At 44.2% G+C, this 20667-nt stretch overlaps 1 protein-coding gene across 3 annotated transcripts in view; it reads right to left on the minus strand.

Moving 5' to 3' along the window:
* Positions 1 to 20667, minus strand: part of cc2d2a (coiled-coil and C2 domain containing 2A) — a 32281-nt gene that overhangs the window by 2945 nt on the left and 8669 nt on the right. For 2 of the 3 annotated variants that reach the window (XM_020499289.2, XM_020499287.2), the window contains 26 exons: positions 15317 to 15476; positions 14693 to 14829; positions 14442 to 14573; positions 13569 to 13778; positions 13115 to 13362; positions 12750 to 12906; positions 12395 to 12657; positions 11978 to 12155; positions 11663 to 11816; positions 11423 to 11567; positions 11140 to 11278; positions 10801 to 11004; positions 10621 to 10713; positions 10426 to 10517; positions 9072 to 9239; positions 8771 to 8876; positions 8536 to 8645; positions 8294 to 8390; positions 8047 to 8145; positions 7764 to 7940; positions 7060 to 7263; positions 6825 to 6914; positions 6615 to 6728; positions 4310 to 4444; positions 4086 to 4208; positions 3913 to 3971 (listed from right to left, as the gene is read on the minus strand). In XM_020499289.2, coding sequence (XP_020354878.1) covers positions 3913 to 3971; positions 4086 to 4208; positions 4310 to 4444; positions 6615 to 6728; positions 6825 to 6914; positions 7060 to 7263; positions 7764 to 7940; positions 8047 to 8145; positions 8294 to 8390; positions 8536 to 8645; positions 8771 to 8876; positions 9072 to 9239; positions 10426 to 10517; positions 10621 to 10713; positions 10801 to 11004; positions 11140 to 11278; positions 11423 to 11567; positions 11663 to 11816; positions 11978 to 12155; positions 12395 to 12657; positions 12750 to 12906; positions 13115 to 13362; positions 13569 to 13778; positions 14442 to 14573; positions 14693 to 14829; positions 15317 to 15476 — 3794 coding nt within the window. The remainder of the gene's footprint in view (positions 1 to 3912; positions 3972 to 4085; positions 4209 to 4309; positions 4445 to 6614; positions 6729 to 6824; positions 6915 to 7059; positions 7264 to 7763; positions 7941 to 8046; positions 8146 to 8293; positions 8391 to 8535; positions 8646 to 8770; positions 8877 to 9071; positions 9240 to 10425; positions 10518 to 10620; positions 10714 to 10800; positions 11005 to 11139; positions 11279 to 11422; positions 11568 to 11662; positions 11817 to 11977; positions 12156 to 12394; positions 12658 to 12749; positions 12907 to 13114; positions 13363 to 13568; positions 13779 to 14441; positions 14574 to 14692; positions 14830 to 15316; positions 15477 to 20667) is intronic. The other variant, XM_020499288.2, reaches the window with a different exon arrangement.

Consider the following 20667-nt stretch of genomic DNA (forward strand, 5'->3'; position numbering starts at 1 on the left):
AAGTTTAGCATTCCCAAATGTTGGGAGGTGTTTTCTAACGTAGTCTCTAATTTGTAGGTATCTGAAAAAATTACTTCTGGGAAGATTATAAGTTTCCCTCAGCAACTCAAAGGAAGCAAAGGTCCCCTCTATGTATAAATCCCCTATGGTACTTATCCCCAACTCTCCCCATCGCTCAAAGGTGTTATCAAGGTTAGAAGGGGCAAAGGAGGGATTCCTGGCGACGGGGAGCATGAATGACATTGGTCTAAGCTCAAAGTGGACTTGAATTTGCTTCCAGATTCGGACTGTGCTATGTATAATAAGATTGTTACAATAAAGTGACAACGTCTCCAGATTGACAGGCGACAAAATCACAGCGCCAATAGAGAAGGGGTGACACTCCTCACGTTCCATACTAAGCCAACTGGATGACGGAAGTACGTCGTCCAACAGAAACGTAACAACGCGGAGGTTAGCAGCCCAGTAATAAAATATAAAATTTGTTTTAGGACCCTTACATTTTGTTAGGTTATTCTGAAATGTATTCTTGTTTTTTTCCCTCATCAATCCACACATTATACCCAATAATGACAATGCAAAAACAGGTTTTGCGGCTTAAAAATGTTTGCTAATTTATTAAAAATAAACACTGATATCAAAATTATACATAAGTATTCGAACCCTTTACTCAGTACTTTGTGGAAGCACTTTTTGCAGCAATTATAGCCTACAGTCTTCTTGGCTATGACCCTACAAGCTTGGCACACCTGTATTTGGAGAGTTTCTCCCATTCTCTGCAGATCCTCTCAAGCTCTGTCAGGTTCGATGGGGAGCGGTGCTGCACAGCTATTTTCAGATTTCTCCAGAAATGTTAGATCGGGTTCAAGTCCAAGCTCTAGCTGGGCCACTCAAGGACATTCAGAGACTTGACCCGAAGCCACTCCGGCGTTGTCTTGGCTATGTTCTTAGGGTCGTTATCCTGTTGGAAGGTGAACCTTCGCCCCAGTCTGAGGTCCTGAGCACTCTGGAGCAGGTTTTCATCTCTACTTTTCTCCATTCATTTTTCCCTCAATCCTGACTACCGTAATTTCTGGACTATTAAGCGCACCTGAATATAAGCCGCACCCACTGAATTTTATAAAAATATGTATTTTGTACATAAATAAGCCGCACATGTATATAAGCCGCAGGTGCCTACCGGTACATTGAAACAAATGAACTTTACACAGCCTTTAAACAAACATGGCTTGTAAACGAAACACGGCTTGTAACAAAAATAAATAGGCTTTTAAACTAAACACGTAAACAGTAGCCTACCAAGAAAGTCATTGGTCACTATCTTCCTCCTGTGCACTGAAACCACTGAAGTCATCTCCATCGGTGTCGGAGTTGAATAGCCTCAGAATTGCTTCTTCCGATGTTGGATCGTTTTCATTGTCGCTCTCGTCACTTTCATCCGGAGGCAAATTCCCCGCTGAGCTCATGCTGCCCTCTTCAACACGCAGCAGTCCAGCCTTTCGAAACCCGTTGATGATAGTGGATTTTTTGACAATGCTCCACGCTGTCAGGACCCACGGGCAGACTTGACCATCAGTTGCTCTTCGCATGCGGCCCGTTTTAGTGAAGGATTTCTCCCCACTTGTCATCCAAGCCTCCCACTGAACACGGAGCGCCACCTTGATGGGAAGTTTGAGCACACTCGATTTACGTCACATTATGTGACGGTGCTCAGTTTTTTGGCGGCATCAATCTTGTGAAAGCGGGAAAAATCCATAAATTAGCCGCGTCATTGTATAAGCCACGAGGTTCAAAGCGTGGGAAAAAAGTAGCGGCTTATAGTTCGGAAATTACGGTAGTCTCCCAGTCCCTGCCGCTGCAAACCATCCCCACAACATGATGCTGCCACCCATGCTTCACCGTAGGGATGGTGCCAGGTTTCCTCCAGACGTGACACTTGGTGTTCAGGCCAACACCTAATTTGGCCGCCTTTCGTTCCAGTTCAGGCCAACACCTCATTTGGCCTCCTTTCGTTCCAGTTCTCTGCTGCCTGTGACTGGAACGAATTGCAAAAATCGCTGAAGTTGGAGACTTTTATCTCCCTCACCAACTTCAAACATCTGCTATCTGAGCAGCTAACCGATCGCTGCAGCTGTACATAGTCTATCGGAAAATAGCCCACCCATTTGTACCTACCTCATCCCCATACTGTTTTTATTTATTTACTTTTCTGCTCTTTTGCACACCAATATCTCTACCTGTACATGACCATCTGATCATTTATCACTCCAGTGTTAATCTGCAAAATTGTAATTATTCACCTACCTCCTCATGCCTTTTGCACACAATGTATATAGACTCCCCTTTTTTTTCTACTGTGTTATTGACTTGTTAATTGTTTACTCCATGTGTAACTCTGTGTTGTCTGTTCACACTGCTATGCTTTATCTTGGCCAGGTCGCAGTTGCAAATGAGAACTTGTTCTCAACTAGCCTACCTGGTTAAATAAAGGTGAAATAAAAATAAATAAATTTTAAAAAGGCCAAAGAGTTGAATCTTGGTTCTCATGGTCTGAGAGTCTTTAGGTGCCTTTTGGCAAACTCCAAGCGGGCTGTCATGTGCCTTTTACTGAGGAATGGCTTCAGTCTGGGCCTGATTGGTGGAGTGCTTCAGAGATGGTTGTCCTTCTGGAAAGTTCTCCCATCTCCACAGAGGAACTCTAGAGCTCCCTGACCAAGGCACTTCTCCCCCGATTGCTCAGTTTGGCCGGTGCGGCCAGCTCTAGGAAGAGTGTTGTTGGTCCCAAATTTCTTCCATTTAAGAACGATGGAGGCCGCTGTGTTTTTACGGACCTTCAATGCTGCAGACATTTTTTGATACCCTTTCCCAGATCTGTGCCTCGACGCAATCCTGTTTTGGAGCTCTATGGACAATTCCTTCGACCTCATGGCTTGTTTTTTGCTCTGACATGCACTTTCAACTGTGGGACCTTATACAGTCGTGGCCAAAAGTTTTGAGAATGACATTAATTTTCAGTCTGCTGCCTCAGTTTGGATGATGGCAATTTGCATATACTCCAGAATGTTATGAAGAGTGATCAGATGAATTCCAATTAATTGCAAAGTCCCTCTTTGCCATGCAAATGAACTGAATCCCCCAAAAACATTTCCACTGCATTTCAGCCCTGCCACAAAAGGACCAGCTGACATCATGTCAGGGATTCTCTCGTTAACACAGGTGTGAAAAAGGGCTTCATAGGCAAGGATATTGCTGCCTGTAAGATTACACCTAAATCAACCATTTATCGGATCATCAAGGACTTCAAAGAGAGCGGTTCAATTGTTGTGAAGGCCTCAGGGCGCCCAAGAAATTCCAGCAAGCGCCAGGACCGTCTCCTAAAGTTGATTCAGCTGCGGGATCAGGGTACCACCAGTACAGAGCTTGCTCAGGAGTGGCAGCAGGCAGGTGTGAGTGCATCTGCACGCACAGTGAGGTGAAGACTTTTGGAGGATGGCCTGGTGTCAAGAAGGGCAGCAAAGAAGCCACTTCTCTCCAGGAAAAATATCAGTGACAGACTGATATTCTGCAAAAGGTACAGGGATTGGACTGCTGAGGACTGGGGTAAAGTCATTTTCTCTGATGAATCCCCTTTCCGATAGTTTGGGGCATCCGGAAAAAAGCTTGTCTGGAGAAGACAAGGTGGCTCTGGGAAGAAAACATCGATATTATGGGTCCATGGCCAGGTAACTCCCCAGACCTTAATCCCATTGAGAACTTGTGGTCAATCCTCAAGAGGTGGGTGGACAAACAAAAACCTACAAATTCTGACACTCCAAGCATTGATTATGCAAGGGATCTGAATACTTTCCGAAGGCACTGTACTGTGATGCAGTATGATGATGTGTTGAATTCTTTCTAGGTTAGATGACTTGCCTGTCCTGCAGCTCTGCAGCCACTGCCTTGTCTGTGCGTTGATACACCAGCTCCTCAGGCTAAACAGAGAAGAGAAGACAGAAGGGTAAGCACTGTACAGGTCAAAGTCCAGAGAGATACTGAGGCTAGGTCTTAAGTCTTGTGTGGTGGCCACTGGCCACACTTGGCCTCACCTGAACACTGGAGAGCCCAGGGTTTGGAAAAGCCCTGGAGAAGAACGGTTTCCAGAGTTTGGCTTTGGTGACATCAAAACTCATCCTCAGTGGAGAGGTGTACACCTGAATGTTGAACCATACCTAGAGGACAGAAGGAGTGAATATGGTATATAGAGAAACCTGTCAGACAAAACATCTTACTTCAGTCATATCATGTAAATTGGATAGGAATACCGACTCACATTGTCAGCACTGACCAGGCATCCCACAGTCTGTAGAGGGCAGAAGGAGTCATACTGGCCATAGTACTGACCACTGCTGGGGTTCCAGATGAGGTAGTGACTCTGCTCATAGGTCAGTACATACGCTGTAGGTCCCTAGGATGGAGAGGTGACAAGAGTTTTCACAAAACAGATACCACAGAACAGAGCTGTTATAGTATGGTAGAGGGAGGTAAGTTGACAATTTTTTACATTCAGCATCGCTTTCTTACAAAGATATCTACATATATTGCAGGATGTTGTGTATCCCTGGAAATCAGAATTCATGTAAACATGACAGTTTTTAAAATGTAGCTTGTCCCAAAAAAGCGGACTCTTGGCACAACTTACCCTGGGTTTGGGGTAGGTTGAGCCGCCTACAAATGTCTGTGCTGAATAGAATATTACCACTACCTTTTTAAAACCACGTCTATCTTTATTTTCCAAACACAATTCAACACAATCATGATGACATTTTTGTCTTTTAATCATTTTAAGCATATTTTAAAAACAGACTTAACACCTAACAAACAGTTTTAACATAGGCCAGATCCTGTTGTTACCTCATATCCCAGGAATAATGCCTTGCATTACAAACAAACATGGCATTACAAACAAACAACTTACCCCAAGGCCATTGTCTCAACTTACCCCAAGGCCATTGTCTCAACTTACCCCAAGGCCATTGGCTCAACTTACCCCAAGGCCATTGGCTCAACTTACCCCAAGGCCATTGGCTCAACTTACCCCAAGGCCATTGGCTCAACTTACCCCAAGGCCATTGGCTCAATTTACGCCATGGCCATTGGCTCAATTTACGCCATGGCCATTGGCTCAATTTACGCCATGGCCATTGGCTCAATTTACGCCATGGCCATTGGCTCAACTTACGCCAAGGCAAACATTTTGACTATATTAGCTTACACAGGTACAGTGATGCACTTTCATGCAAGGTTTAGGACCTAATTTTGAAGCTTATAGAGACCCCAGCTGATATATAGAACACTCTTTAAATTGTTACTTGGGTTTAGATACAAGCATCATGAAACCTCTTAACACATTTGTGTTGGTGAAAATCTGTTTTTTGGACCACTTTTTCCATGTTGTTTCTTCCTTCACAGACTATATGAAATGATGACCTCTTCCTAAATATTTGGCTGAATTTTGTGTATGGTTTCCTAGAAACAGGTGGGTCAACATACCCCTTTGGCTCAACTTACCCACTCTCCCCTAACTGTAAAACAAGTCAAGGTTGGTCATCAGTCTTAACTAGTATGCAGTTCTTTAAATTTGTTTTGGACTAATGTAGTTAAGAAAATTCAATCAGTAAGGCTGGTCTAAATGGATCGTCACTTTTCATCTAGTAAACTCCTAATTCACATTGCTTCCTATCTCACTCATCAGTATAGCAGGTATTTATAGGGTAGTGTCATTATGTTACCTCATCAGCATGGCAGGTATTTATAGGGTAGTGTCATTATGTTACCTCATCAGCATGGCAGGTATTTATAGGGTAGTGTCATAATGTTACCTCATCAGCATGGCAGGTATTTATAGGGTAGTGTCATTATGTTACCTCATCAGCATGGCAGGTATTTATAGGGTATTGTCATTATGTTACCTCATCAGCATGGCAGGTATTTATAGGGTATTGTCATTATGTTACCTCATCAGCATGGCAGGTATTTATAGGGTATTGTCATTATGTTACCTCATCAGCATGGCAGGTATTTATAGGGTATTGTCATTATGTTACCTCATCAGCATGGCAGGTATTTATAGGGTAGTGTCATTATGTTACCTCATCAGCATGGCAGGTATTTATAGGGTATTGTCATTATGTTACCTCATCAGCATGGCAGGTATTTATAGGGTATTGTCATTATGTTACCTCATCAGCATGGCAGGTATTTATAGGGTATTGTCATTATGTTACCTCATCAGCATGGCAGGTATTTATAGGGTAGTGTCAATGTTACCTCATCAGTTTTCCTCCTTTCCTTTTAGCAACAGTGCAGAATGTCATTGACCTATTAACCTCAGCCTATGAGCATGGCACTAATGCAATTCCACCACGGTTGCTGATTAAGCTATTGGCTTACTAGTGCAATAATCACTTTCCTTTCAACCAATGTTGAATGCCAGCATCTGGCTCTATTCCTCGGAGACCAGGCCTACCCCTAACTATTCAATACAATTCCTTTAGTCTCTGTTAGATTTAGTCTCTGTTCATTCAGTTAAGCCTGTACTTGATTGAAGTCTAGTTGTCCAGCTTTGTGTTGCTCACCTCAGGAATGGCGCTGCCGATGATGAGCCAAGCCTTCTTGCCCATAGACAGGAAGTAATTACAGAGCAGTACAGCATGTTCCTCCTCATCACCTGCCAGCAGGGTCAGGAATTGCTTCAAACAGGAAAAGGAAACCCAGAGTTACTAAGAGCCCGCCCTCTATTAAGACTATTGGAATCTACAATCAGAGTCTCTGAATATGTATCTCACATCACAGGTGCTCCACAGGTCACAGACACCAGCAAATGAGACGCTATCAGGCATAGAGGGGATGAGAGAAACATACCGAGCTATCAGCTCCTTGAGAGAGGGAAGGAGAGGGAGACACGGGTATGAAATCAAGCAACAGTCAAAGCTTGAGAGTGCTATAACTCAGCAATCAGACTGAGGCTCCATTATCAGTAGTGACTCTGTGTTGTCTCAGCGGAGACCTGACCTGACTGACCGTGGCCTCCTGGGGGCTGTTGGGGAAGGTGTCGAGCAGCTCCTGCGGGGGGTTGAGGGGGCGGAGGTAACGGCTGATGAACACAGTCTTCCCGTTGATGTCGATGACGGTGGTGAGGCAGGGACGGTTGGGGTAACTCACTGCTGCGTCCCTCTCAAAGACCTCTGAGGCCAGCAGTAGACGCTCGCCCTCCTGGCTGTCAAACTGGGACAAGGTTACAGGTCAGAGGAGTAGAGTGGGGGGGTCACCATAAAGCTACAGCAGTACACTTAGATCAGCGAAAGTCAGATGGTCTGCATATATTTGTGTCTAGTCTACTAATAACTGTGAGGGAGGAGGGATGTTGATGTGGGACCGCTGAACAATGGACAGTTAGACTGCTTGGGTACATTAGTCACAGTGTGATGTAGTCAACATCTATCTTATCAAAACACAATGTTAATGCCATCATTCAGTTTACTGCAGATAGCATATCTCAGTAAACAGGTACCTTTACTTCCTTCATCTAACAAATGCAGCAAAGGACAAAGAAAAGAAAATCAACATAAACCCCACTCTACAGAGAATAAAGAAATAATGAAGGAATGTTAATAACTCATGCATTTAGTAAATAAAAGAAATAAAAAAGGCTATGACAGATCAAACACAGAGAGAGCCTGGAGACAGCTAGGACATACAGAGACAGCCTGCCAGGCTGAACTAACCTTCTCCCTAACAGTCTCTCCAGGTACCAGCTGTGGTTCTATGGTGATGAAGAGTGTGATGAAGGCTCCTTCACTAAGACTGCGTACAGCGTCGTAGCCACCATCACTGGCCAGGCTGCGTTCCTTACTGTATCCCAACAACACCGGTGGGGTGTCCACCTTAAACGTGCCGTCAATCTGCCAGATCAGGTCAGACAACAGAACCACAGCAGTAAGTTACTTATGTCAATGTGAGTCACTGTCTGTCAATCAGGGGTCTGGTGTCATAGACAGTTAGTCTTACCCTGGACTGGAAGTAGATAGTACTGAAGGGAATCTTCACAGAGCCCAGCCAGTGTTTCTCTAGCCGTGTGTGGACTTCTCTCCCCCTATCCTCTCCATCCTGAAAATAGAAGAAAGATTTAAACTGACAAAACATAATGACACAGAAAGTGTATGGATAATGTAGTTAACTGTGCTGTAATGTGTAATATGTTTTCCTGAGCCAGAGGAAGTCCTGTTGATTCACATTCTTGCGATGTCCTACTCACCCCTCCCAATTCATAATGGACTTCATCAAATATGTTGATGAAGACCTCGTCTTTCACTGACTGTAGGCTAGCAGTGCTGTAGTCTCCATTTGGGGCACTGTTGCAAGAACAAAAAAACATGCTTGATAAATCTTCTAAACAAACATTCATAGATAATACCATACATGTAATCATGAAATTGACCATGTGTGGTCAAAAAGATGTCCCAATTTAGACCAGTCATGGACCAGTCACACACTCACCTGAATGGCAGTTGCAGGTCCTCGTTCCAGCAGGGGTTTGGTCCGTCTGCTGTTGTCGTCTGAAGAACCGTGCGCTGGAACGATACCTCCACAAACGGCCTGACCTGCACCTGGAAAACACAGATTCACAACACATACACAGGTAAGACAAACTAATACAGACAAATATACACATACATTAAGGGAATATTCTGCAGTTACAGCCACTGATCCAGGTGAAGATCAGACGTGTTACCTGGTTGAGGAGCCAGTCGCTGCCTTGGATGGCACTCTGGGATGACTGGCCTGCAGTAAACGTCTCAGTGAAAGAGCGGACTGACTTAGACGCCACTGCAGGTTTGCTGGTAGAAGAGATAAACATTAGGAGTTTAAAATAGTCCAGGAATGTTGTAGACCTAATACTCTCCAGTATGACCTTGTTGCTGCAGTAAATAAAAGCTTTCTTATTCTTTTATGTCTGGAGATGTTGTGGAAGGTTTACGGATGTCTGTAGATGTAATATACCCAGCATGTGACTAGAAGTTCTGAGGTCGTACCTGGCTTGGGGCTTGCGGATGGGGATGTCGTAGGCCCGGATAATGTTGAGAAGTAATCTAATGTCCCCGTCAGACAGATTCTGAGCTGTCACTTTCTTCCTCTCTTTCCTCTGAGGCTTCAGGGGCCGCTTAGGTTCAGCCAGCTTGAACAGATTCAGGCCAAGTATCCTGACAGTCAAAACAACAGCTGTCATTCCAGAGAAAGAGTATATTCTCCTTCACTTTACAGGGTAAACACAGACCATACTACCACATACTCTATCTTCCAACTGTTTACTTACTGTGAGGGGATGATTGACACAAATACCAATAGAACACCAATGCTACACTCAGGGAAAAAAAGGTGCTATCTAGAACCTAAAAGGTTTCGTCGGCTGTCCTCATAGTAGAACCCTTCTTGATTCTTTCTAGAATCCTTTTGGGTTCCATGTAGGCCTCTTTCTACAGAGGGTTTTACAGGGAACCAAAAAGGTTTGTCCTTGGAGCCAAAAAGGGTTCTCCTTGGAGCCAAAAAGGGTTCTCCTATGAACTAAAAAGGGTTCTCCTATGAACTAAAAAGGGTTCTCCTATGAACCAAAAAGGTGTTCTCCTATGGAGATAGCCAAATAACCCTTTTGAAACCCTTTTTTCTAACAGTGTACAGTATAATGATAAATAAACTAAAAGTAAACAAACTAACAGCCACAGACAGGTTGGGGAAAAGAGGAGAAAAGGCCTATGAACATACCCAGGGCCTGCACCACTAAATATGTAAATGCAAAGCATAACAGAGAAATGGGACACAAAAAAAGATGTTCAAATAATGAAAAGTAATATGACATAGAAAATAACAATAATGATGATAATAAAATGTATGTGTTGATACTATTTGCTAAGTGTCACATCCAGATGTGGTGTAAAAAGAGAAGAATGTGCTTTCAGATCCTCCGAAAGAGAACATCTCTTCAGCCAGGGAAATGAAGTGTTTGAGATCAAATATTCCAGAGACCCACCGGCCAAAGAGAAACTCATTCCTCTGGCCTGTGATCTATTCTGTGATCTACTTAGACCCTGTCAGCTTTTATGACAGATTTACAACAGATTATAACCCATCTTGCAATCCCCGTTAACCTAAACACAAACATTTGAGCAAAACAATTTGAACGAGCCAATACAAAAGACAGCCAGTCAAGTACTGGAGCAAATGCCAGTTCGTCACACACACAAAGCAAAAGCATGTGGTGCTACCTACCTAAATCCACTGATGAGTCAAACAAGCACAATGACTATATTCTATCGAGTATATAAGAATATTAGCACAACAATTCTGCCTTGATATGATTTCACAAGTATGAAAATGCACAAATGTATTCACCCAATACTAGGAACTTCCTCTTCTTGGACCAGGTCAGACAGGAGGAAATGATGCTTGGCAATGAGGAAGCGGTTGATGACTGATTCTCTAATCTGATAGACAGAGAGAGTCAAATAAATCAATATGATTAATATGAGCAGATCCACACAGACTAGACTCCAGATTCAAAGCTAACTGCCCGAAACATCTACTCACCTTCTGCAGGTATTTGGCCACCAGGGCTCTGTGTGCATCTAGGTGATCCTTAGTGTCAACGATTTCTCCTTCTCTCAATCTCCTCTCATATTCCTGAAAAGGACAAAAATCATAAAGTTGAACATGTTTCCGGGCTTATTAAACCTTATTAGTAATCTTATAAAGTATACAGTGCCTTACCTGGAACACCTTATCAGTGACCTCCCGTTCCAGGGCAGGGACACACTTATAGTTACGGAACTCAGCCACCTCCTGGTTTCTGAGCCGGAGCAGACGGAACCTGCGAGACCGCTCAATTTCCTCCTCAGACAGGAAGTTGAACTCCTCCTGCAGCTGCTCCAGTCGGAAGTAATCTGGAGCTGTCACCTCCCCACTACTGGCCACCTTATGGAGAGAGAGAGCAAATTATTATTATATATGGGACTGTATAGACAGTTAAATGCCGTCTCCTGCTCTCTGGGGCAGCTGGGTAATATGGACCTGTGATCTCTTAGTAATGTGTAGTGTCTAGTCACCCACCTTTAGGAGTTGCATGATGGTTGCGTTGTTTGGGTCATTGGGATCCAGTCTAGATTCAGTGGCCCACTCCCCAAGCTTCTTCATATCATTAAGGCTAGATGCCCCAATGCAGGCGATGGCATCCAACTGTTTCAGTCCACTGCACAGACAAAGGGAGAGGGGGAGAAATACATGTACTTATTTATGAATGTAGCCAGTAACATAAAATAGGTCTGCAGTATTTCACCTTACTAGGTATAGTGTTTCTACTGTACGTAACTTGGATGGGATTGGTTTACTGTACCTGTGCATGGCCTTGGACTGAGTGGTGGGCGGGGCCAGGGGTACATCATCCTCCCCTATAGCCCAGGACACACAGCAGGACAGCTTCCCAGAGGTCAACAGGGTCTGACGGTTACTACCGTCTGCCTCAAAGGAGAAGGGCACGTCTGACAGGGCAAATTGACAGCAGAGAGAGAGAGAGAGAAGGGTGTAAGAGAGATGTCCAAGTATAAATATGCACAGTGCATCTATGGGTGTGTACCACTGCCGACGGCCTCGTGGTCAAACATGACCCTCAGGTTGCTGCTGAACTCCAGCTCCTCAGAGGGGGAACTACCCGTCAGGACGGATGATTCTGGGACTGGCACAAACACCTCTGCCAACAGGGAGGTGGATGAGCCCAACACCTCAAACACCTACACACCCAACAGAACAACAAGAATAACAGGAGGTTTAAATGTGTCTGAAAGAAAGAAATTCATGGAGATAAATTACAATAATATAATCTAAAAAATCATTGATTTAGTTCAATCATTTAGTTTAAAAAATCATTAGCTGAAATCCAACAAAACTTCACCTGCAACTTGATACTTTCTGGCCAGTTGACTATCTTCAGGTTGAATATCTGACCAAAATGGACTCTGAAATCAGAATTTAGGGAGCGATTGTCTGTTCTGGAGACTTCTTTGTTGTTATATAAAACCTTAGTGAAGAGATGGTGCTTTGCAACATCTTCTCTTCTAGCAAACTCGCCCCTGTGGGGAAGAACAGACACAGTCATGCAAGTGAAATATGGATATCCTGTTCTGTGGACTTTTGGAACACCTCTAGTTGGACCCCTCTAGTTCTTAAAGGGACATTTCACTGTCAAAAGTTTTTCAGTGGTTTTCAGACCTCAAAATTAGACAAACGTCAAGAAGAAATCATGTCCCTTAGAGGTCTGAAAATGTCTGACAGAAAGTGTATATCCTTTTAACTGTGTTCCTGTTCATACCTGGGACACTGTTCATTAGGAGTGATGGGTCCAGATGCAGTGAGTTCAGGCATCAGAATGGGTTCCCCTGGTTTCCTCCTGATTCTGGAGGCCTTCTCTCTGACCTGCTCCTCAACACCCTCCATGTCTGGTTCCTCAGGAGGGTCTGGCTTCGAGGGTCCCAGCTCCGTGTCACCCTCTGACTGGTCATCATCATCATCTTTGTCATCATCATCATCATCCTGAGACTGGGTTCTCTTCTTTTTCTTCTTCTCTTTGGCTTTCTGAGCGTGAGAAAATGTATGTGATAAAAAATATATATTAATAAACCAGGATTCTCAAGGCCCCCATGCTTAATCTTAGGGGTGAAACATACCCGTTTCCTCCTCCAGGCCTTCCACTCCTCCTGCTGTCTCTTGTACTCAGTGACCTTTTTCTGGTAGTCTTCCTCCATCTCCCCCTGCAGCTCATCCACTTCAGCCTGGATCTCAGCCTCATGGTCCCGCTCATCTGAAGCCCGCACCCCCTCCTCCCTGGAGCAGAGGGGGACACACATCAGTTATCAACACCAAGCACATGATTATCCACAACAATCAACATATAAACAAGGTCACCAGCAGCACACTACTACACATAGTGCCGGGGCCATCTACATTGTGACAGTACCCCCTGAACTTTGGACAATGTTTTTCCATCTTAATAGAGTAACACAGAGTCCTAAATGATGGGGTGTTACATTACCTCCTGAGGTAAAGCTTGTATGGTGTGTTGGTGAACCTCTGGAAGTCCCTCAGGGCTTTGATCTCCTTCCAGACCTTGATGATGCTCTTCAGCAGGGTTCTGTCCTTCTCCTGCTCAGTGTCACGTAGCCTGCGAGTGTTCTTCACCTCCTGCTTATACTCAGATATCCTCTGCTGCATGACAGGAGTTAGGCCCTGCCTACCGTGGATCTCCAGCATGTTCCGAACAGCATTCCTCAACCCATTCAGCTACAGTAGACATAAACCAGTATTAGACCACCAATTCTTTGACTTTTACTCGAAGACACTTACTGAATAAACAAATCACACTAGAATCTCTATATCTAGAGAAGGAGAGGAGTCAGTTGAGGGTAAGTCAGAGTTAGTGCCACTGCTGAATAGCCTTTGTGCCAAATAGAATTAGAATATAAGTCATTATATGTTCTGTGCTTTACCTTGGTAGTGAGGTGTTCCGTGATGTTCTTGTGCTGCCTGCTGAGGTGCTGGTCATAGAGCTGGGCCAGGCGTGCTCCTAGGACATGCTCCCGACTGAAGAGGGGGTGATGGGAGAAGATGAGCCCTGAGACGTCCACATCCAGCTGGTAATCCCCGTTCGTGCCCCCTCCTCCTGCGATGTACTGACTGGCATGCTTTGACTTCAGCGCCTGTACCACAAAGGAACAGAGGTAATCAAACACTGGAACTCTCAAGTGTATCATACTACAGATGTAATCATATCCGCATATGTGTGTGGAGAGAGAACGAGAGACAGAGAGAAACAGACAGAGAGAGAACAAAGATAAACGACATCATGTAATAATAAGGAATTGTAGTAATAACTACATGATGACCCTAAACGGTGTTGTATTGTAACTCTTAACCTCCTGCTATAATAGTCTTTGATGTCCTGGTGAACTCATCTGACAGCTGGAGCTACTTCCAAACGTCACACTCATCAAGAACAATATTATTGCCAATTCATGTTGCCAAGCAGCAGGATATAAAAATAAATAAAGAGAGTTGCATACTCTATATACGAGCTCCCAATCATTTATTGGGTAAGCAGCAGTTTCCCAGTTCAGTGACACTGGGATTGAACATTCTGCAAGGTTGTTTGTGTGGAGAGCAATGTGCTTTGATGTTTATTAATGGACAGTAAGATAAGAGGATATGGCAGACAAGTGATTATTTTCCAGTGCAGAAACATGTCAGGTGGTATAGGACTAGTTTGAGTACTATAGATAGATAAGGATTACATGAGGTGAGCACAGTGGAGGTGTGTCTTTGTTATACAAATATAATTAATTATATTGTCCATTTTAATTTACCTTCCTATAGACAGTCTGCAGAGCCGGGTCCAAGTCTTCCTCCATGTGGAACAGAGGGGGTCTGGTGGACGACTCTTTAATGGGGTCAGGCAGAGCTATGATCCTGCCGTCATCCCCAAACCACTTCCTCCCCTGAGCAGATGAACAGTCTCTAAATCAGAATTGATGCTGACACCGCCCACTTGGAGGTACGTTTGTTATCAGAACACTAAAGCTCACATCATGTTCTAGTGGTACAGTGACACCTTTACCTGCTGTTGTTTCAAGACACGGTTCTCTAAGATGTTCTGATTGGTCAGGGATATGGGAGGCCTCTCCCCCACGTATAGCCCCTCCTCCTCCAGATAACGTGGCTGCATGTTCTCTGGTACTTTACTGGAGGCTGGCACTGAAGCATAAATAGACAGAGCGTCAACATATATAGAGTACATAGACATTCACAGAGACCATCTTATAACACAATGATATATGCAGTGCGCACATAATGAGGAATGTGAGTTGAGATGGGCTGTATTAGTTAGGGTTTGGTGCCGGTTCTTCAGTGTGGGTATGTTCTCCTGGGAATGGCTGTTGGTGCCACTATCTCATACCGAGGACACTCCAGAGTTCCTGTTCAGACTTCAGGGGGCTCTGCCCTTAAATAGCGAGCCTGGCTGACTGTCCTCCACAACGGGGTCCTTAACCTGCTATCCTAGCTGTAGGAAAGATTCTGTCTGGCCTCAGATTGATGTAGTTGCCTGTCTTCAGACTACCGTTCTGGCTGCATTACAGGTGTTGTTGGGGTAGGGTGGATACCTGCTCTGAGACTACAGGTCTAGTGGTGTTATAGTTCTGACTGTACAAAATAACAGGTGTGCTTTTATTGGGGTGGGTACCTGTCAAAAAGCTTGGGGTGAAGAGGAAGTCATTCTCGCTCTGAAGACGCCTCTGGTAGCCCATGTACTCTGCTCTCTTCACCACCAGGAAGTCATGTGCTGATTGGTCGATAATGAACAGATCCTCCTCTTCATCTTTCACTAGAGGAGCATCCTCATCCTGGGGTGGGAGGGGTCACAGAGGACAAGATGCATCAACACTACAGCCATACTGACGTCCTCACCAACAAAACATACCTCCATACTGACGTCCTCACCAACAAAACATACCTCCATACTGACGTCCTCAACAACAAAACATACCTCCATACTGACGTCCTCACCAACAAAACATACCTCCATACTGACGTCCTCACCAACAAAACATACCTCCATACTGACGTCCTCACCAACAAAACATACCTCCATATTGACGTCCTCACCAACAAAACATACCTCCATACTGACGTCCCCACCAACAAAACATACCTCCATACTGACGTCCTCACCAACAAAACATACCTCCATACTGACGTCCTCACCAGCAAAACATACCTCCATACTGACGTCCTCACCAGCAAAACATACCTCCATACTGACGTCCTCACCAGCAAAACATACCTCCATACTGCCGTCCTCACCAGCAAAACAAACCTCCATACTGCCGTCCTCACCAGCAAAACAAACCTCCATACTGCCGTCCTCACCAGCAAAACAAACCTCCATACTGCCGTCCTCACCAGCAAAACAAACCTCCATACTGCCGTCCTCACCAGCAAAACAAACCTCCATACTGCCGTCCTCACCAGCAAAACAAACCTCCATACTGCCGTCCTCACCAGCAAAACATACCGCCGTCCTCACCAGCAAAACATACCGCCGTCCTCACCAGCAAAACAAACCTCCATACTGCTGTCCTCACCAGCAAAACATACCGCCGTCCTCACCAGCAAAACAAACCTCCATACTGCTGTCCTCTCCAGCAAAACATACCGCCGTCCTCACCAGCAAAACATACCGCTGTCCTCACCAGCAAAACATACCGCCGTCCTCACCAGCAAAACATACTGCCATATTGAGGGTCTTTGGGGTCTGTGTTATTAAAGAATAACATCAACTGTTAAAGCTATTAACATGATTCATGACTAATTGATTAATGATTATGTTTTTGGAAATACTGTATGTTGTTCAAGGACACAAACTGATGTAATTCACAGAGAGGGGTGATGTGCCTATGCTGTGTGTTAAATCAGTGGTTCCCAAACTTTTTAATAGTCCTGTACCCCTTCAAACATTCAACCTCCAGCTGCGTATCCCCTTTTTTTTGCCATCATTGCAAGCCTGCCACATGATACATTTATTAAACATAAGAATGAGTGTGAGTTGTCATCACAACCCGGCTCGTGGGAAGTGACAAAGAGCTCTTATAATGTAGGACCAGGGCACAAATAATAATATAATAATAATAATCAATCATTTTGCTCTTTATTTGGCCATCTTACATATAAAACCTTATTTGTTCATAAAAAATGTGGAATAACTCACCACAGGTTAATGAGAAGGGTGTGCTTGAAAGGACGCACATAACTCTGCAATGTTGGGTTGTATTGGAGAGTCTCAGTCTTAAATATTTTTCCACACACAGTCTGTACCTATTAGGGTTGCAAATGGTCGGAAACTTTCTGGACATTTCCCAAGTTAAGCTGGGAATTTGGCTTAAACTCATCAAAAAAGTTAGCTTATAACAGTGAACCTTTTTTGTGGGATACACATAAGGCAATTCTAGGTCTTGTGGCATATTTTGGTTACACTGTCCCCAATTCAATGGAATTGCAACCCTCTGCATGCACAGTGCATTCTTCCATCACATGTACAGCTGATTCTCAAGATCTTGCACACTAATGAGATGCTATTGAGCTCACACTATTACACTGTCTGTGCCAAGGACTACATGCTTTCTGGTAAGTTTTGATTACAATACTGGGTGGGGTGAATATATTTTATATGACATACATGATTTTTTGTTAACTAGTAAGTAGTAGCCTACAGCAAAGTGTGTTTAAATCATTTCTAACAATTCCTGCTAGTTAGTTTTTGCCATATGGGTTTTAGCTTGCTTGAGCCTGCTAACTGAGGAGTTTCAATTGACCTGTTTCTATACATGTTTCATTTTAAAACATTTATCTTACAAAAGGAGTTGTTTAATCTAACTGCCTAACTATTTATCTGTACATGGAATTGTATTTGTTCTAATCTTTACAGGAAAATGCACTATCTGTTGTGTGGAGAAATTTCACTGCAGCTAATCTGGACAAGTGCATAAAGTTCCCTCAGCGCTCACAACAAGCAACCTCTGACAAAAGTCCCTCATTTACACTTCTATTCAAGGTGAAAATGATGAATCAGATACCTTATCGATAGCAACAGCTCACGGTCCTCCTGGAATCAGAAGTTATTTTGACTCAATAGAGGAACGTAGTCAGAGAAATGCTGATGAATGTCTTGCTCGAGCTATGTATGCAACTGGTTAACCTCTGATGCTCACAGGCAATGTGTATTGGAATAGATTTCAGAATGTTCTTCACCCAGCATACACCCCTCCAACCAGACATGCTTTATCTACTCATTTGTTGGATGCAGAGTTCAACAGAGTTCAAGTGAAGGTCAAGCAAATCATAGAGAAGGCAGACTGTATTGCAATAATCTCTGATGGGTGGTCGAATGTTCGAGGGCAAGCAATAATTAACCAAGCAATCATCTCCACCCCTCAAACAGTATTCTACAAGAGCACAGACACAAGGGACAGCAGACACACCGGTCTCTACATTGCAGATGAGCTGAAGGCAGTCATCAATGACCTTGGACCACAGAAGGTATTTGCACTGGTGACAGACAATGCTGCCAACATGAAGGCTGCTTGGTCTAAAGTGGAGGAGTCCTACCCTTACGTCCCACCTTTTGGCTGTGCTACTCATGCATTGAATCTGCTCCTCAAGGACATAATGGCACTGAAAACAATGGATACACTCTACAAGAGAGCCAAGGAAATGGTTAGGCATGTGAAGGGTCATCAAGTTATAGCAGCAATCTACCTCACCAAGCAAAATGAGAAGAATAAGAGCACCACATTGAAGCTGCCCAGCAACACCTGTTAGGGTGGTGCCGTCATCATGTTTGACAGTCTCCTGGAGGGGAAGGAGTCACCAAGAAATGGCCATTTCACAGATTTCCGATATGGATAGCGCCATCAAGAGGATCCTCCTGGATTATGTATTTTGGGAGAGAGTGGTAAGCAGCCTGAAACTCCAGAAACCCATAGCAGTACCCATTGAACAGATTGAGGGAGACAATACCATCCTGTCCGATGTTCAGACTGCTTGCAGATGTAAGACAATAAATCCTTACTGCCCTACCCACTTCACTGTGGTTCCAAGCAGATCTGAAATACATCAAAAAGCGTGAAGACTTCTGCCTGAAGCCCATACATACAGCAGCGCACATGTTGGACCCCAAGTATGCTGGCAAGAGCATCCTGTCTGGTTCAGAGATCAACAAGGCCTATGGTTTCATAACTATCGTGTCTCGCCACCTCGGCAGTCTGGCGAAGTACACTTCCAAGTAAGGGCTTTGGGATGGAGATGCAATATGGCAGTCGTGCCAACATATCTCATCAGCCACCTGATGGAAGGGACTTTGTGGATCTGAGGGTCTTTCCCCTGTTGCTTCCATCATCCTCCAAATCCCACCAACATCAGCTGCCTCAGAGCGCAACTGGTCCTTGTTTGGGAACACACACACCAAAGCACGCAACAGTCTGACCAATACAAGGGTTGAAATATTGGTGTCCATCCAGGCAAATTTGAGGCTTTTTGAGCCTGACAATGAACCATCCTCAACAGGGTTGGAAAATGACAGTGAAGATGAGGCCTCAGAGTCTGATGTTCAAGAGGTGGACATTGAGGAGGTCCAGGGAGAAGACATGGAAGCCTGAGAGGAAGACAACCAAAGCTTTAGTTTCTACACTATCATTTTACAGAAGTATGTTGAAAATGTTTTTGGGAGATGCATTGGATCATTGAATTTCAGTGAAATCATCCCATGTGAAGAGTCAACTCATTTAATTAAAGTTCAATTCATTTTATTTCTATTGGAAGGATTTAATCATTTGCAATTATGTCTACTTATGATAAGATAACATGTTTATGTTTCTGTCTCCATATGATATGGTAAATATATCCAATGCGAAAAACATATACATTTAAATGGTATTCATTTGCATAGATTTCCGTTAATACCCATTTATTCCCATTAATTCCCACCTCTGAATATTCCCCAAAATGTGCAACCCTAGTGCCTGTATTTAGTTTTCATGCTAGTGATGGCTGAGAATCCACTCACATAGGTATGTGGTTGCAAAGGACATCAGTGTCTTAACAGCGTGATTTGCAAATGCAGGATACTCTGAGCGCAACCCAATCCAGAAATCTGGCAGTGGCTTCTGATTACATTCAATTTTCATAGAACCGCTTGTTGCAATTTCGATGAGGCTCTCTTGTTCAGATATCGGTAAGTGGACTGGAGGCAGGGCATGAATATGGGGGTGCCACAGGATTCAATTCTCGGGCCGACTCTCTTCTCCGTATACATCAATGATGTCGCTTTTGCTGCTGGTGGTTCTGATCCACCTCTATGCAGACGACACCATTCTGTATACTTCTGGCCCCTCTTTGGACACTGTGTTAACAAACCTCCAGACGAGCTTCAATGCCCATACAACTCTCCTTCAGTGGCCTCCAACTGCTCTTAAATGCAAGTAAAACTAAATGCATGCTCTTCAACCGATCACTGCCCACACCTGCCCGCCCGTCCAGCATCACTACTCTGGACGGTTCTGACTTAGAATATGTGGACTACTACAAATACCTAGGTGTCAGGTTAGACTGTAAACTCTCCATCCAGACTAACATTAAACATCTCCAATCCAAAATTATATCTAGAATCGGCTTCCTATTTCACAAACAAAGCATCCTCCACTCATGCTGCCAAACATACCCTCATAAAACTGACCATCCTACCGATCCTCGACTTTGGCGATGTCATTTACAAAATTGCCTCTAACACTCTACTCAACAAATTGGACGCAGTCTATCACAGTGCCATCCGTTTTGTCACCAAAGCCCCATATACTACCCACCACTGCGACCCGTGTGCTCTCGTTGGCTGGCTCTCGCTTCATACTCGTCGCCAAACCCACTGGCTTCAGGTCATCTACAAGTCTCTGATAGGGAAAGCCCAACCTTATCTCAGCTCACTGGTCACCATAGCAGCACCCACCCGTAGCATGCGCTCCAGCAGGTATATCTCACTGGTCA

This window comes from Oncorhynchus kisutch, linkage group LG13 (genome assembly GCF_002021735.2).
Source record: "Oncorhynchus kisutch isolate 150728-3 linkage group LG13, Okis_V2, whole genome shotgun sequence".
In the NCBI taxonomy this organism is placed as follows: Eukaryota; Metazoa; Chordata; class Actinopteri; order Salmoniformes; family Salmonidae; genus Oncorhynchus; species Oncorhynchus kisutch.